The sequence below is a fragment of the Sorex araneus genome, chromosome 6, assembly GCF_027595985.1.
Source record: "Sorex araneus isolate mSorAra2 chromosome 6, mSorAra2.pri, whole genome shotgun sequence".
Lineage (NCBI taxonomy): Eukaryota > Metazoa > Chordata > Mammalia > Eulipotyphla > Soricidae > Sorex > Sorex araneus.
Window position 1 is genome coordinate 117,871,465 of NC_073307.1, and position 19,293 is coordinate 117,890,757.

The 19,293-nt window shown below is 32.2% G+C and overlaps 1 protein-coding gene across 5 annotated transcripts in view; it reads right to left on the minus strand.

The window, feature by feature from the left end:
- The window catches only part of SOX6 (SRY-box transcription factor 6), a 650,955-nt gene that overhangs the window by 257,628 nt on the left and 374,034 nt on the right, over positions 1–19,293 (minus strand). For all 5 annotated transcript variants that reach the window (XM_055142871.1, XM_004613574.2, XM_055142870.1 and 2 more), the window contains one exon: positions 1,767–1,856. In XM_055142871.1, the coding sequence (XP_054998846.1) occupies positions 1,767–1,856 (90 nt within the window). The remainder of the gene's footprint in view (positions 1–1,766; positions 1,857–19,293) is intronic.

Consider the following 19,293-nt stretch of genomic DNA (forward strand, 5'->3'; position numbering starts at 1 on the left):
CTTCTTGATTGGTAGGGTAACTTCACTCTTAAGGATTGAGATTGCCAATTTTTTAATGTTTCAAAATAATAACATCAACCACTTATCTTAAAATATGTTCATCCTCATTAGACTCTGTGGTTGTGTAAAGTAGAAAGCTGTGAAATCTCTTTGAAATTTATCCATTTATGATCCTAGAGCCACATTAACAGAAATAAGCACATCCTGCCCTCACAAGTATATCACGAGTATATTCTTAACTGCTAGGCACTGTTCTAAAGACTTTATATATATTAATTTTCTTAATGAATTTGAGATATATACTGTTATTAATTCCATTTTAGATAAGAGGTATTAGATATAGAAAAATTCAAGTTGATCATAAAATAAAACAGCCAAAATTTGAACATCCTGGTAAACAGACTTTAGAGTCTACACAAACCATTATATTTATATAGCATTCCATATGATTTTTTTAGGTTATGAATTAGAATTTATTTGAAAATATGCCCATCTTTGAGATAAAACACATCCAAAGTATTAACCACACAGTATACTATATGACATGAATCATCTAAAACTAGAGAAAAATATTTGCAATTTTTTTACTTCCAAATTTTTTACTTCAAATTTTTTTTTTATAGGTTGACATTTTTTTGATCAGAAGAATGTCAATTTGCATGTACAAATTAGACTGTAGCACTGTAGTACTGTTGTCCTGTTGTTCATCAATTTGCTTGAGCAGGCACCAGTAATGTCTCCATTGTGAGACTTGTTGTTACTGTTTTTGGCATATCAAATATGCCACGGGTAGCTTGCCAGGCTCTGCCATGCAGGCAGGATACTCGCGGTAGCTTGCCAGACTCTCCAAGAGGGATGGAGGAATCGAACCTGGGTCGACCATGTGCAAGGCAAGTGCCCTACCCTCTGTGCTATCAATCCAGTCTGATATTCATAATAAGCAACAGAAAACAAATTATCTAGCATCTACCTGTCTTGTAGGTAGGTGGTCGGAAATGGTGGTGGGAAAATGTGAAATAATGATGGTACAAAGGTGTAATGGTAGTGGGACTGATGTTGAAATATTGAATGTAATCAATGTGAACAACCTTAATGAATTTTTTCAATTAAAAAGTAATGGGAGAAAAATGTCAAGTCTGATATGATTAGACTCTGAATCAATCCTAGGATAATAAAAAAGCAAGTAAAGAAAAAATCTCTAATAGGTAAAAAGGCATCACTTTTCTGTTATTACTTAGACTATTGTTATAATTTTAAGAAGGATTAAAATTTTCTTTAATATGTTCCTCATCCTTAAACATATTTTTCTTTGTAATATTTTGCATACTTATTTTTAACATTATATAATTTACACATGTTTTACATGATTGATTTTATTAAGTAAATTAATTAAGTAGTTTATCCTATAAATTATATGCTTGCAGACTAATATAGAGCAGAAAACATTCATTCTGTATATTTAACAAAGAATAAATGTTCAGTGTTATACATTTACCCTCTTGAATATTAAAAATAGAAAAGATGATAATTTATGTCTGCATATACACTACCCAAAATGTGTTAAAAATAAGATGTCTACATTAATATTTTTCATTTTCTTATCGTTTTATTTTATCTTATTTTAAGTTTTTATTAGTGAATCATCATGAGGTACAGTTACAAACTTAGGAACTTTCATGTTTGCATTTCGTTTACATCCCTCCACCAGTGCCCATTCTCCTCCACCAATGTTCCCAGTATTTTTCATACTTTATATACTGTTGTACCTTTAATTTCTCCAAGAAGTTCACTGGTATTTAGTCTTTCCATTTTTTCCTTCCAATCTTTTGAAAGTAGTTTTTCCATGCAGGAGGAATCTGTTAAAATTTAAAAGTAAATATTAAAATATTTATAAAATATATTTGCAAGTATTAAAATACTTCAAATCCAGAAGGTCAATTTATGGAGAAATTCTCTCATTCAAAATTGAATAAAAATTTGCTGCTGTTACAGTTTTAATTCCAAGATATAGACAATTATATTCATCTATATTATACAACAAATTTTTTTTCCACTGGAAAAGTAAACTACAGGAGGGAAGCAGTGCTCAATAATCTCATCTTAGTATTACAACTATAATTCTATAATATTGTGTTAACGATATTATAGAATTATAAATATAAGACTACCATATTCTATCAACACTTACCATTTCTTCAACTAAAAGGGTAGAAAAGGAAGCTCTTTTTATGAGTTTTTATTAGATATTATTACTTTTAACCCAGGTGATTGTTTTTTAAATACAAGCAAAATTTATGTTCAAGGAAGAATGTTCAAAAGATTATTTAGGAAAAAAATGACAGATATTCAAGGAAAACAAAATCAAATCAGATTATAACCATTTTGTCAATAAAAAGAAATAAACATAAAGCGATATTTACAAATTCTTAGATTAAGAAAAACGTACAGAAAATAAAGTCAAAATGTTTTCTATCCCCAGTAATGAACACTTTCCTCCATATAAAAACAGTTGCAGATTTTTTTCTTATAAAATACTTTTTCGAACACATTTGCTTTCTTTTAAATTTCAAACCAGAATACTAGATTACAGGAAACAAATCCATGTTTTTAAAGCGAATCATGCTAATCAAAAATTTAAAAAATTTAGAATTTTCTTATAATTAAACCATTTTTTCTCCATAAATTATTTTCCTCTCTGTTCAGGAGAATTTGTAGCCACAGCTACTGCTTGCAACTATTTATTTGTATCTTGTAAGCTTCAAATCTTAACAAATAGGCCATGCTTCCAAAGGGGAATGCATATTTAAATACTAAATCCTTAGTGCAAAGTATACTCCCATTAAACTTTAACATTCCAAGTGTCAAAATTTTGATAACTTCTTCTTAAAATTATATTTAAAATAGTTACTTCAATTCCAAATACCTGTACTCTCTCCCATATTACTGCTATCTCTTTGATATTTTCCTTTGCATTTTTTTTCTCAACCTCTAAATTCTCCTTGAACATTTCAGAATGACAGTAAGGTCAAGATGGATCTAAAAGGTTTTAAAAGCTAGATAAGCAGTAGAAAAAGATAGTGGGCTCTCAGTATGAGACAGGAAGATCATCACATGGTTAAAGAGCATTGGTGAAAACAATTAACATTTGTTCAAAAGATGATCAATCAAACAAGGAATGGATGGAATCCAGACCAGTGTGTCCTGGAATGGCTGGTGAAGAACAACCATACTAACTAGCTATCACAGAAGCTGAAATTCTTTCTAAATAGGAGACAGCTTGATTCTATTAGATGAAACCACTTGCCCCTAAACTTACTTTTCTCCCATCTTTTATTCTCTTTTCTTTCTTCTATCCTTCCTTACCTTCCTTTATTCTCTCTTTTCTCTCTCCTTCCTTCCTTCCTTCCTTCCTTCCTTCCTTCCTTCCTTCCTTCCTTCCTTCCTTCCTTCCTTCCTTCCTCCCTTCCTCCCTTCCTCCCTTCCTTCTTTCCTCTGTTTCTTTCATCTTTCTTCCCCCTATTAACTGCTTTCTTAAGTTTCAATAAATAATCTACTATTTTAATTAAAACTTGGATTTTAAATGACCTTCCAATATGATCTTTTAAATTTCTATTTATATTTAATTATAAAATTAGCCTCTACTACTTTTATTTTAAATGCATAAACAATAGGTATATTTTCATTTTCAACATGTATGTATTTCTGTATCGGACAAAGTCATAAAAAGAAAATGCTAAATTAAGATACAAATCTTCAAAGCAAGATTTATCAGAGATAATCTTTCTCATTTCAGGTTTAAATTTCTGAGACTGAAATAGTATCAAATCATGGGTAAGAATAATCAATAAACTGGCTTTAACTACCCTTCTGATACAGTTCTGTTACTTTTTTTAATTTTTACCCTTTGATATAAGTTATAAAATGTTACTAAACTGATAATTACTGATTAAAATCCTAAAGCATAACTTGTATGGTTAAAATTTGAATTGAAGCATATACTATAGTTATATACTATATACTATAGTTTTTTTCTTTGACTATAGTTTTTGTCAAAGACAAATCTCAATCTACTAATAAATGTTCACAAATACCAAGCAAGTTTATAAACTAGGATGAAATACACTTAATGTAAAAGAAAATAAAATATGTCTGTCATTTCTATAAATAGACCTGAAATATTTCAGAAAAGAATTCCAAAAAAATGTTAAAACTTCATGGGAGAAAAATAGGACTCTATGAACAGCAAGATCATATTCTACAACATAAGTCAAACTATGTAAATACCATTTTACATAAAACATTAATTAAATGGTTAAAAAAAATTCACGTCCCTATTAGAAACCTGATCCTCACCATAATCCTGAGTTAATGTAACTATTTGAGCTGCCACTTCATTAGAATAAACTGAGGGAAAAATCTATAGCAGCGTTTGCATGTCTTACATTTATAGCTTATGAAAATATTTAATAACAAACACTGATTGTCATTATCTACAGAACAATAAAAGTCACCACATGAAACTTTATCTATGTTTAATCTCAGTTCTAGGAGATTCCAGGAAGACTCAAAACTATGAGGAAGTCTTGAAAACGTCAATTTTTTTGCCTCCTTATGTTACTGACTGCCTAATCTCTAACAGCATGCAACAATTAGTACTAAGTATTCCCCATGCTATAATGTAGTAAAGCAAACAAAGTGAGGGGGAAGGACTCTAAGATGAAAATTGTTAACAAGTATTACAAAGGCAGAGGTGATGGTTTGAACTTTGTGATGGTTCTGAAAGGTCAATAACTTGAAATGGGAAAATATATAAAAGATAAAGCCAGAATGAAAATTCATGGCTTCCAATTTCCTACTCAAAACAATACCAAGCTCAGGGTATAAAAGAAAAGGAAGTAGTCATTCTCCTGTACTGCATCCTCCAACTGCAATAACAACAAGCTTTACACAGGCAAATAATCAGATCAGACTTTGTCCTGTTCTAATCATGCATATATGCAAAGCCTAAAGAAATCAAAGTAAGAAGTTCAGTTAACATCATGTGCACATAAAGAGTGAGAACATGCAGTTTTATTTCCCATTGTGCAGAGTGATATAAATTCAATAAGCACATAGGATCACCTGGGGGGGAAGATTGGGAGCACTGAACAACACCCAGATGTTCCTGAGTTATTTTATAGATAAACAGATTTCACATAATTGACTTCAAAGCAACTAATATGCAATAAGTGGTATCATAGACCTTAAAACAATGAAAAATATACGGCATATTTTATTATCTAACCTTTACAATTAAGATGCTAGTACTTTGATTGAGGTGTCGTCAGATGAAAAAGATAGGACTTAAATATCTCTGGAAAATTTCATTTAAGAAACATTATGGCATAAATATGTCATAATTATATATATATTAAAATAACTATTTAACTCCAGTATATAAATGGTAAGATTAATACCTTTTACTTTGAAATAATTAAAGAATTACTGCGTATAAGCCAATACATATTCAATGAAATGCAAGATTTTATTATATCTATATCTTGCCTAATTTCTGTGTATGCATGATTAAAATGTGACTATCAAAAATCAAAATCTGAAGTTCATTTCTCACTTATATTTTAATCAAAGACAGAAAAACTCTTGGTATGCTACAAATTAATTCCTAGTTGCAAGGTTTTTTCCTTTTCCTTTGATAATTTGTTGTTCTCTTTTAAAAAACATTTTCTAAGAAACAAAACACAATTTAGAAATAACTTTACAAATATCCTTTATAATTTATTGCAAAGCAATGTTTCTTCTTTGTAAATATGTAGATCTTAGTTCAGGTCAGTACAAAATGTCTTATCACCATTTGATACTGATTTTTTGCCTGCTAATAATATCACAGACCAAGAGAAATTTTAAATGATGCATGAGCTGACATTTCTTAGTTCATATCCTGGTATTTTAGGAAAAAATTTAAGTTACTCTGAGTTATAGAAAGTTGCCACAGAATTAACTCTCTCTCTCTCTCTCTCTCTCTCTCTCTCTCTCTCTCTCTCTCTCTCTCTCACACACACACACACACACACACACACACACACACACACACACACTATTTTGGATCAAAGAGAGAAAGAAATCTTTTTTAAATTTTTTTTTATTTTTTTAAATTTATTTATTTTTAATTAGAGAATCACCGTGAGGGTACAGTTACAGATTTATACACTTTTGTGCTTATACTTCCCTCATACAAAGTTCGGGAACCCATCCCTTCACCAGTGCCCATTCTCCACCACCCGTAAACCCAGCGTCCCTCCCACCCTCCCCAATCCCATCTCCCCCCACCCCACCCTGCCACTGTGGCAGGGCATTCCCTTCTGTTCTCTGAGAGAAAGAAACCTTTATCAAATCTTTACCCAAAGAACGTGGGTAAGAAGAAAAGGATAATAGAAAACATCGTTATTGTTGTACTTTACAGAATTTACCTTTGATAAATACTTAGTATTATTCCTTTTAAGCTCAAAGTGATGAAGTTATAAATGCCAGAACATGAAAAATATTACGTTGAAAATATCTTTGAAATGTTTTAATGAGGAAAAACTATTCACTGCAAGCCCTATATGTAGAATTCATATTGTTTCATGAGTGTTTTAACAAAAACATAAAATCAATTCCTTTTCTTTTTTACCACAGGGATCATAAAATTCAAATGCAATATATTATTTATGTATCCAAGAAAAATGATAACTTATCAAAAGTGCCCTTGACCTTGATATATAACAATTTTTGACCATGTGTATTTGCATCCTCGCTGATCAACGATGCCACATTTTTCATTAGGAAACAGAGATACACATGCCAGTTACTGTACATTTTTCCACAGTGACAAGTGCTCCACAATACAGTGGGATAAAATTGGAGCTTGGAGAGCTTGAAGAGCACTCTTAAATTTTAATTAAAACCCTCCAAGCTCACTAAAAATAATTAGACACTAAAATGTGCCAGTTTTATTTTGAAGTCACTATAACACACAAAGCACACTGCCTGGCGTCAGCTTGTGCTCGCCTTCTCTCTCTCTCTCTCTCTCCCTCTCTCCCTCTCTCCAATGAAATAACTGATCTCCCAAAAATGAACAAGAGGGTATAAATAGAGGCTGTCTCCAGGCCTTCTCTTTATGCTGGGAAACTGACAGCAAAGAGACAGCAGAGTGGGTTTTTCAGTCTGCATCAAGTGAACCTAGAATAACTTGTTTAACCAAGGGTTCAAATCACCGACAAACTCTACGTAGAATTGTCTGCAAGGACCATAAGTTCTATCACTGATCTTTTTGAACCAAAAGCCAAACCTTTAACCTCCTAAATGTTTTTGTTATCTTAAAATATCACATACAATGCTATATTCCATCCTATTTTTAGCCAGCAGCAAGAGAAAGCATGCCTTTCCCTTACAGCAGGGCAATGATATAAACATCAACACAGAGGCTCTGCCAGGAAGAGCTGGACTTCTCAAGCACTTGATCATTAAGGAATGCACCAACTGTTTTGGATAATCTCGTGCCAGCTCCCCTTTTGCTCCACACTCCCCTCTGGGAGTGGCCAATCTCGTCCTAATTTTTCATTTTACTCCTCCATGCCCCCATCCCCCCAAAAAAATGAGAAATGGCATTTATGCCTAGCAATGAAAAAGCAGGCTTACTTCCCCAAACAGACCAAAACTTTAAAACAATTAACCCTCCCCTCTTCTTTCAGATAAATTACTAAGTATAAAATGCAATCTGTTTCCTTTGTTTATTCAATATGAACAATTTGTAAATGACTCAAGGATAAAATTCAGAAAATGTTGTGCTAAATTAGAACCATTATAAACATGCTAATGACTCAATGCTTGAGTAAAACATGCATGATCGGTGAGAAGAAATAGATTTAGTTCCTGTGAAATTCTGTTGTGCTGCCTTTAAGTGATTTGGTCATTAAACTAGATATATTCCTTCAAGGGAAAATGTTAATTCCACAACCACTTTACTAGATAAATATACTGAATGCTATTAGATGTGTGTGTGTGTGTGTGTGTGTGTGTGTGTGTGAGAGAGAGAGAGAGAGAGAGAGAGAGTTGTAGAGAGTTGGAGAAAGGATGGGAGAGAATGGTTGCTGTTAGCAGTATCATTAGTACAATTAGAAGCAAGATTTCAGCATGTGCCGAGAAAAGCAAAAGACCCACACTTGAAACCTGCCAAATATTAACACAGATATCATATCATTAGGTATTATATTGGAAATCACATTGTTCTGAATGTGCAGGTATGAGGTATCACTTCCATCTGCTTGTTAAGACTGCTAGCCACCTACACTTCTATCAGAGGCTGATTCAATACCTAATTGCTCTCTCATATCCACCAAAGTACAACTGCTACCAATTCCAGTAGAAAACGTGAAGGAATCATTTGACTGTAGATTTAGAGAATAAGCGTCTACTGCTAAAGCTGAAAGAGATTTGTTATCTTTTAAGTTCAACAACCTCATTTCAAAAATGAGTCATCATAATGATGCCATTTAACTTGCCTATGATCAACCAGTGAAATATCCTAACTTATAATAATAATAAATAGTAATATTATTTATAATATATTCATAGTATATATAATATGATATCCAATAACAGAAAATAAATGATATGTTATCATTTTGGATATGGGATGAAACTCTCTGGTATTTTGGTGAAAGACTCTAACATTCAAAGAATTACAATAAAAACCAGTTGAATACAAAGTTCTCCTAAAGAAACTCTACTATTTCTCCATGTTTCTTTCTCCACAATGCAGTATCTTATCTGAACTAAAACCTTTTCTGAATAGGATCATGAACAAACAACTAAGAAGATGTGGCTTTAAAATACTGCTAAAATTTGGGGTTAAAGAGATAATATATAGGTTAAGGTGCTTGCCTTGTATGTGGCTACTTGGGTTCAATGCCTGAAACCACATATAGTCCACCAAGATCCACCAGGAAGTTATCCCTAATCACAGCCAAGTGTGGCCCCACAAATAAAATAAAAGTAAAATATAATATAATAAAATATAGTTGAACTTGAGAAGCAATCCTTCCTGGAATAAGTTTAGCTTATTGTACAGAAAGTACATGTTCAGTTTGAGATCTTAGTTGTTTTCTTTTTTAAATTATAAAGCTGATCATGATTGGACTTCAATCATACAGTGCTCCAACACCTATCCCTGAAGCTCATTGCTTACGATGCCTCCAAATTTATCATGCTACTAATGGAACAGAAATAACATTCCTGTTAGAAACTATAGTTTTCATATTGTTAAAATATAATTTAGCAAGGCATCTTTGCATGACCCAATTTTTTGCTTATCTATTGACAAAATTTAAAGTTATAAAACCAGGTAATATTGGAGAATGCTCTTTTGATCTTGCAAATGTTTTATTTCATTTGGATTTTTTTAAAATATAACTAGTCTTTTAACAATTATTGAACTATGGAAACAATTATTTTGTGTGAGTACTACATTCCACTATATATACTATGTCCCACATTCCTTCCACTAGTAGAAAAATATTTTTGAATGCCTCTATTGTCTGATAGATTTGTCAATCAAAATGCCCCACTGCATGCCCCTTACTGTTCCTCCCAGAAATTACAAGAGGAATTTGACCTAGTCAGAATTCTCTGATGAAATACCTTGGTAAGCTCTCTTAAGCACAAGTTGGAAGCTCTTAGCATATGTATCTAGAATTAGCATGGTCATCCTCCCAGGCATAAATAAGTCTATATAGTGAATGATATAAAAAATAAATAAAAAACAAAAAGTATAGAGAGACAGAAATGCATATTTAAGAATAAAAAAACCTGTGTCTCAGGTTAGAACACACATCTAAAATTATCTAAAGCCAAACTCTACTTCTGGCTTTATCGGTAATATAAACCAATATATTCTTGGTTTTGCTTAGGCAAGTTTAAATTGGGTGTCTGCCAAATGCAATTTAGAAAAATAGAAACAATATGAAACCATAACAAAAGCTGCCATATAGACAGTTGTGATCCAAATTTTAACACACTGGAAACCATTAATGAATCAACTTGTACTACCAGGTTAAAATCTGTATCATGCTAATATTGAAATAACCTTTTTATACTTTATTGAAAGATATGCAGATGTGTCATGCAAACATTATAAGTTTATTATCTACAATTATTAGCTATTTGAATTAGGATCCTCTAACAACAAAAAATTAGCAGAAATAAAGTCAAAACTGAGGTTCATTTTAAACAAACAAATATCTTTAATTTGTGATCAAAAGATCCCAAATTCAGTTTTGTGTTCATCACCATAGCTTCAGGGGCCAAAGAGTTAGTTCTACAGGCCACCTCATGCCTCAACAGGCATGCACAGCAAGGGCCTGGGTTTGATCCATGGAACTACATATAATCCCTGAGCATCACCAGAAATAACCTCCTGAGCATAAAGTTGGGAGTAGCCCCTAAGCTTTGCTGGGCATGGCCCCCATACAAAAATAAATAAATAAAACAAAACATCCCCATTATTCTGACTCATTGATATTATATTTAATGTGCAAAATAAAATTCTAAAGTAATTTTACTACTAAAATACCCCTTATCTGTTTTATTAATGTACTGTCAATTTATAAAATACCAATCAATATAAAATTAAACTACACTCTAAGTTAGTACTAATGACCCTTCATAATCTGTCCCTAGTGAGTCTTCGCATAATATTTCTCCTACATGAACCTCAAATGAATAACAGTAAACATATCTCTCTCCTGTACACACATTTGTGCTTTTTCACTTCCACACCTTGCTTATGTTATTGTCCCCACCTGAATGAATCATCATTTGTTGGCACTGATCCAAGACCACTTTTTAGAATATGTCTGAGCAATGATAGAACTACCTTTCTTATATTACATAAACTGCTGCATAATTTATTTATTTATTTTTCTGATGACATTCTCTTTTTTTTTAGTTAGTGAATCACAATGAGGTACAGTTACAGGCTTACAAACTTTCGTGCTTGCGTTTTAGTCATACAATGATCGAGTACCCATCCCTCCACCAGTGCCCATTTTCCCCATCCATGGTCCCAGCACCCCCTCCACCCCACCCCACCTCTGTGGAAGAGCATTCTCTTTTGCTCCCTCTCTCCTTTTAAGTGTTGTGGTTTGCAATAGGGGTACTGATCAGCCATCATGTTCGGTCTATAGTCTACTTTTGGCACGCATCTTTCAACCCGAATGGGTCCTCCCAACATCTTTTACTTGGTGTTCCCTTCTCTATCTGAGCTGCCTTTTCCTCCAGCATGTAAGGCCGTTTTTTAAGCTGTGCAGCAGACCTCCTGGTTCTTATCTCTACTACTCTTGGGTGTTAGTCTCCCATCCTGTTACTTTATAGTCCACAGATGAGTGCAATCTTTCTGTGCCTGTCCCTCTCTTTCTGGCTCATTTCATTTAATATAATTTAATACAAACAATCAATAAAACCGTTTTACTGTAAATTTTGTGAATTTTTGCTCACTGGTACATGTTGCAGGCCAGGGAGGTTGAACAGCTGGTAAGGCGCTTACCTTGCATGCTGTCAACCCAGTTCAATCCCCAAGATCACATACAGTTCCCCAAAAACTGCCAAAAGAGACCCCTGAGCACAGACCAGGAATAAGACCTGAGCACAGCTGGTGTGGCCCCAAATACAAAAAAAATCTCTACATGTTTCTGTCACCTAATGAAACAAAAAAAAATTTCCAAAACATTACCATTTAGTTAATCATCTGTGCTTCTAGCCCCAGACAACCACTGACCTGAATTTTATTGCTTTATAGTAGTATTGCTTAAAATTGAATTCCATAGATGTGAAAGTATATATTCGGGGGGATATACTTATTTAATTAGCATAATATTCTGATATTCAGTTAGATTGCAGCATGTATTAGTAATCTGTTCCTTTTGTTAACATATTGCCATTGTATAAGTATATTAATTTGTTTATTAATTTATCATATCTTTGTGTAGAAGTGAGTTGTATTTGCCTTAGATATATTATAAATTAGTGTGAAATTTTATTTCTCAGTCTTCTATGAATACATATTTAATTTTCCCTCTAAAAATGAAATTTCTGGTAAAAATGGTTTGTCATGCACCTGATTTAATTTTTAGTTAAATTTTCCTGTTAAAAATTTTGTATTGACGTAGCATTGCATTACATTATTATATAAATTCCAGGCATGCATCACTGAAAATTATCATGTGTGTGTGTCTACATGTGCATTCCTGTCATACAAAGTTCCCTTATTCTTATTTGACCTAACCTTTCTTCTAGTAATTATTACTTCAGTTCTTTATGATTATAAATAATGCAGCAATAAAAGTAGGTGTGCAGTAAACTTATCTTTTCAATGACATGGAAGAATGTGGGGTATAAATACCAAAAATTGGATAACTAGACCATATGAAATCTGTTTTTAGAGGCATTTTCATTCTGTATTTCATATTGCCTGCACCAATTTCCATTGGTGGAATTACTACCAACATGCATAAAAATTTCTTCTTTTCACATCCTCCTCAACACTTGTTTCTTATTTTATGGATAATAACCAGTCTGACCAGTGTGAGGTTACATCACTGCTGTGCTTATTTGCATCCCTGTATTAATAATAGATGATGAATACTATTGCATGTACCTTTTGGTCATCAGAGGTCTTCTTTAGAGAAGTATGTGTTCAGAGTCTCTGCTTATTTTTAAATTGTTTTGTTCCTCTTACTGTTGTTGAGTTTTATGAATTCTTTGTATATTCTAGATATTTACTTGTCAGATATATGATGTGCAAAGATGTTCTATTGGTTCGACTTTATTTTGATGCACTTCCTTTGCTGGGCAGAAGTTTGATATTGTTCTCTTTTTTTGCATGTATTTCCCTTGCCTTGTGAGTCTACAAACGCATGCCTAAAACTGATGTAAAGGATCAATATCACTCTTGTTTTACTCTTTTTTTTTAATGGTCTCAGGTCTTATATCTAAGTCTATTTACATATATGATTCTTTTGAGGTTTTTTTATATGCGATAAGGTAAATAATGGGATAGTGCTTTGCATGACTATCTAGTTGATCCCACAACCCTTGCTGAAAATTATCATTTCCCTGAACTCTATGGTCCCATTACAGGAAATCAAATGATCATGTGTGTCTATTTCAATATTCTCATTATTTTCCTATTTATTAATTTGTTATCCTTATACCCATACCAATTGATTTTGATTAAAACTTTGTTATCTTGAAACCACATAGAAAAATTTCTCCAAATATGTTCTGGTTTCAAATCTATGTTGGCTATTCTAGGTTCTTTGCTATCCCCTTTCATTTCAGAATGAACTGGGCTGTCTAAAAAGAAAAGAAAAAAACACTTGGATTTTGATTGGGTGTATATTAAATCTATGGAATTTTTAACATATTATTTTCATATAAATATTTAAAGCAATGAATTTCTCTCTAAATATTTATATATTTTAAATTTATCATGTAAAACTTGTTATTTGCATTTTAATATAATTCAATTTAATGCATTTTATAATATTTCTTTTTCTATCTTCTTTGGCACATGATTTATCTAATAGCGTATGCCTTATGCCAAATGTATGGAATTTTAAAAGTTTCTTTCAACTATTTATAATTTACTTCTATTTACTTCTATTGTGGTCAGAGAAAATATTCTATATATAATTTTAATCCTTTTATGTGATTTGGAATTTTTCTTTGTGCCAGCATATGCTTTATGTTGACGAGTGCTCCATATTTACTTGTAAACAATGATTACGCTGCAGTTTTTGAGTGTAATGTTCTATCAATGTCAATTAGGTCAGGCTGATTGGTAGCATTCAGTTCTTTTATATTCTAATGGATTGGTTTTTCCAAATTATATAAAAGAATTGAAATTTCTAACAATTGGATTGTAAATTTGTCTTTTCTTTTTCTTTTCAGTTGTAAACTTTTTACTTTATGTATTTTGAACATTATTAGATACATATACATTTAGGAAAGATATATAATCTTGATAAATTTGTTTAGTCATTACAAAATATCTTATCACTAAGAATATTTCTATTCCTGAAAATAACTTTGACATTATGATATCCACTTCAAATTCCATATCATCAGTGCCTGAATCTTTATTCTTCTTTTCTTATTTTTATTACCTATTTTGCATCCTACTTATGTTATTTTTCTTAATTGTTTCTTGTAACTAATGCATTAACTAAATATTTTTTTTCACTACTGTGAGTTTATTGTTTGGTTAAGTAATTAAGTAAGCAAGGTCAACAACTAACCTTGCTTAATTATAAACTATGTAGCAATCAGGTCATACCACATGAGGAAATTACCTAGCCTCTATAACCTTGTCCTAATTTTTTTAAATTTTTTTATTAGTGAATCACCATGAGGTACAATTACAAATTTATGAACTTTTGTGTTTGCATTTCAGTCATACAGTGATCATTTACCCATCCCTGCACCAGTGCCCATTCTCCTCCACCAATGTTTCCAGTATACCTCCCACCACTCCACCCTGCCTCTGTGGCAGCGCATTCCCTTTTGTTCTCACTCCTTTGGGTGTTGTATCTTGCAATAAAGGTATTGAGTGACCTTCATGTTTGGTCTATGGTCTACTTTCAGCACACATCTTTCAACCCAAATCGGTCCTCCCAACATCCTCTACTTGTTGTTCCCTTCTCTATCTCAGCTGCCTTTTCCCCCAGCATGTGAGGCCAGTTTTCAAGCTGTTTTCAAGCAGTTTTCAAACTTATCTCTTGTTTTCAAATACAATGACATTATTTAGCTTTCAAAAGTAGTATTATTTAATTTATACTTTATGTAATTATTATGAGAGTAAATTATCATTTTGTTAATTTTCTTTATTTTTTTATCTGTATGTTCTACCCTTTATCCTCTTTACCTACCTTTTCACTCATTTACTCTTAAATTGCATTTTGTTTCTTCTATTGTTTGTATAGGTCATATTTATCAATTTTATATTTAATCAAAGACTTACAATATAAATCTTTAATGAGAATAATGTATCAACAAAATCATACTATTTTCTTACAATATAAGATCTGTAAAAGTGCATCAAATTTGAGTTCTATTGCTATCACACCTATTATTTTGCATTTTTTTAAATTTATTATTGCTTTTAATTATTTGGCTCTCTAAATTAAATTTGTTCTTTTTCTCCTAAGAGCTTGTGTTTTCTTCTGAAGGGTATTCATTTACTCACAGATTATTTTAAACCTTTTGAGGTTTCTTTTAAAGTTTTATTACAATAGAGATGAGTAGCCTTTAGTATAGTATTCCATATTACTAGAGTAATCTTGTTACTCTGATGGTGTGGCTTTTCTTTCTTTTTTAAAAATTTTTTAGAGAATCACTATGATGTACAATTACAAACTTATGAACTTTTGTGTTTGCATTTTACTCATACAGTGATCGTTTACCATCCCTACATGAGTGCCCATTCACCTCCACCAATGATCCCAGTATCCCTCCCACCACCCCCACCCCATCCCCCACCACCCCCACCGTACTCTGTGGCAGGGCATTCCCCTTTGTTCTCTCTCCTTTTGGGTGTTGTAGTTTGCAACAGAGGTATTGAGTGGCCATCATGTTCGGTCTATAGTCTACTTTCGATCTCCACCATATCCCCTACATTTCTCTCACCAATATTTGAAACATGATGTTTCTGTGGATTACCAGTTTTCTTTTCCAGGTAGTTTTCCTTTGTCAAGTTCTTATAGTCAATTTCTAGTTAAATGTATTAGTATTCTGCTTTGAACCCAAGAGCATAACAGAATATTTTTGAAGTCCATTCTCTTTATAGTATCATTGACTCTAGTTTCTTCTATAAATTAACAGGGGGAAAAGTGAAGAAAACAAAATATCTCAGGGGTTGGGACTGCATATCTTGTAGACATAAGAGCATGAGCTTAATCTCCAAAACCATATAACCCCTCAATCATTGCCAGGTATAGCCCTGGTGGCTCATGACCACCACCAAGAGGACCTTGAAGGTTCCGAACACTGCTGGGCCTGAGTTACACCATATTGCCAGGCCCACACCATATTGCATCAGGTCGGCTATGTGCAAGGCAAATGCCTTACCCGCTGTGCTATCGGTCCAGTCCACTCTAACAGATTTGTAAGAAAAATACTAATTTTCTACAACTATTCCTGAAGATAAAGCAATAACAAAATAACTAACCTAATAATAAAACCATACAAAAATATTATAAGATAAAACCTATATAATTTTATGAAGATATATTTTAAGGCCTAAAATAATAGAAGCATAATATATAAAATAACTATGTACCACAAACCAAGTAGAATTTGTTATAATTATGTAAGATTATTTTTAAAATCAGATTTAATATAATACATCATATTAATTTATTAATTTACCATAATTTATATACTATCCATCATATGATTTATTGATTTATTATTATCATATATTATAAAATCCAATATTCTTTCATAATAAAAATTCACAGCAAATTTGCAACAGAATAAAATTTCCTCAACTTGACCATAAAGGTATCCAAACAAAAATTCTATAGGTACTATCAAAAGTTATGGTGAAAAACTTGAACTTTTGTCACTTTAATCAATAATTAAGATCTCTCTTTTTCATCTTTGTTTTTGATATTGCATTGAAAATTCTACACCAGGCAATAAGACGATCAGGAGATGAAAGATGTATATTTTTGGAATATAAATATAACAATATAGATTACAAGATTGTCTTATGGAAAATCCAAAAGAATTGGGACCAGAACAATAGCACGATGGGTAGGATGCTCACCTTGAATGTAGCCAAGGCGGGAAGGGGTTGGCCCTGGTACCACATATGGTTCCCCAAAATCTGTCAGGAATAATCTCTGAGCACAGATCTGTTTGCGGGCCCTCCCCACAAAATAGAAAATCACAATGAATCAACCAAAATCTTCCTAGAATTAATAATCAATCACTACCAACATACAAAAATACAAAATTAATATACAAAAGTAAGTTTCCCTTATATCAGCAATAAGCAAATGTGATCTGAAGTTTTTTATTTTTTAAAAATTTTTTAATTAACTAATAGGTTTTATTTTTTTTAGTTTTTTTTAATTTAATTTAATTTTTAAAAATTTTTTATTCTTTTATAGAATCACCATGTGGAAAGTTACAAAGCTTTCAGGTTTAAGTCAATCTGAAGTTTTTTAAGCGCCATTTATTTTAGCATCCCAAAAAGTAAGATTTTTGATATATATCTAACCCAAAATGTACAAGATGATATGAGGAAAAACGTAATAAGATCTATCAGAAAAAAATAACTCAACGGGGTAAATTTTATATGTTCAGAGTTAAGAAGACTCAGAAAGATAAAATTGATTAGAAAGATGAAATAGAGCTCCATAAATATAGTAAACCAATTTTTAACAAAGGCACAAAAACAGTCCAATGGAGTAAAGACAGTTTTCAGTAAATAGTGGTGGAACAAATGGCATTAATATACAATTAAATTGCTAAACTCAAGTTTTACACCACTTATAAATATCAACTCAAAACACATCACAGATATCAATCAAAAAGGCAAAATTATAAAACTCTTAGACAATAATACAAAATAAAACCTAGAAGGCCTATCAGACAATACCATAAGCATGATCCATGAACAAAACTATGCATAAGATGTATTTCTATAAAATAAAAACTTCTGCTCTGAAAATTAAAATATACCACTACACACCTTTAATAGTCAAAACCCAGAAAACTGATACAGCAAATGTTCATAAGGATGTTGAGAAATAGAATCTCTTATACATTGCTGATATAAATGAAACTGGCACAATCACGAGGGGTGACAGTTTGACAGTACAAAACTAAACAAACTTGTAACATATGAGCATGACTCAAGCATTGCATTGTCTGGTATTTACCCAAGTGAACTGTAAGCATATGCCCATATAAAACCTGCATGCGGGTATTTATAGCAGGCTGAAAGCAACCAAGATATCCTTTAATAAATGAATAGATTTTTTAGAAAAATCTGTGGTGCAGAGGTCAAGGGTTTCTGGCACTGTGGTGGTATGGTGGAGTGGTATAGATATATACCCAGACCACAGAGTCAACAATACTGAAAGTAGAAGATTTAATCCACAACAACTATGCTTAAAAATGTGTCTCTCAAGTAGGCAGGCTTGGGTACTGGGGACACTAATGGAGGAACGCTGACACTGGAGGTGGGACTGGTGTTGGAATATAGCATGCCTAAAACTCAACTATGAATAACTTTGTAAATGATGGTGTTTAAATTAAAAAAAATCTAAAAACTATCAGCTTTAAGGTAAAAAAAAAAGATAACCCCAATATGATACATCCAAAAATAAAAATGGGAGCTTATTCAATACTACAAAAGAAATGTGATTTAACATCATAAAAAAATATGAAAGGAACTTAAATACATGTTACTATGTGAAAGAAGTCAACATGAAAAAAAGTGTATACTATATGATTTCACCTACTGACATCTGGAAAAAAGGAAAATTCATGGAATCTAAAAAAATTACTGCTGCCAAGTATTGTGGGGGATGGAGTGATGGACAGAGGGTTTTTTAGAACAACAAAACTACTATATGTGACCTAGCTATTTAAAACTGCAGGCTGCGACCTTATATGAGATAACCAAATGGGAGGGGGACACGTCACAAGAAAATTGGCAACACTGAAAGGTTTGTGAACATTCAACAATGAAAAATTGATTCCAAATCAGGTATGTTATAAATCCAAGGTGTTTATGGCAGGGCTCACCCAGGTTGCAGTTCTCTGGCAAAAAGGTGTCGTAAGTGGAAAAATTTTAAGAAGGCTACATGCTGGTACATTTCAGTCTTTAGACGGTTCTCAAATCCACAGAATTCATGGTTATCCTGAAAACTAATGTAACTATGGAGTTTAGTTGATTAAATGTCTCAAGTGTGAGCTATTAACTGAAACTTTGCTGTGAATCAAAAATGGATCTGAAAAATTAATTTTGCTAATTAAAAAGTTTATTTAGAGAAAAATGAATAAAATCCATTATTCATAGATTATTCTGATCTATAAAAAGTATATAAAAATTCTTATACATGTTTGGTCTTCACCCACATTTCTTAGCTCCTAGCTGCCCTTGAAATTTCCTTAACGTAGAGTTTAAAGGTATCTTTTGCTATGTTAATGAATATAACTTTGGGAAAACACCCGAAGATGGGA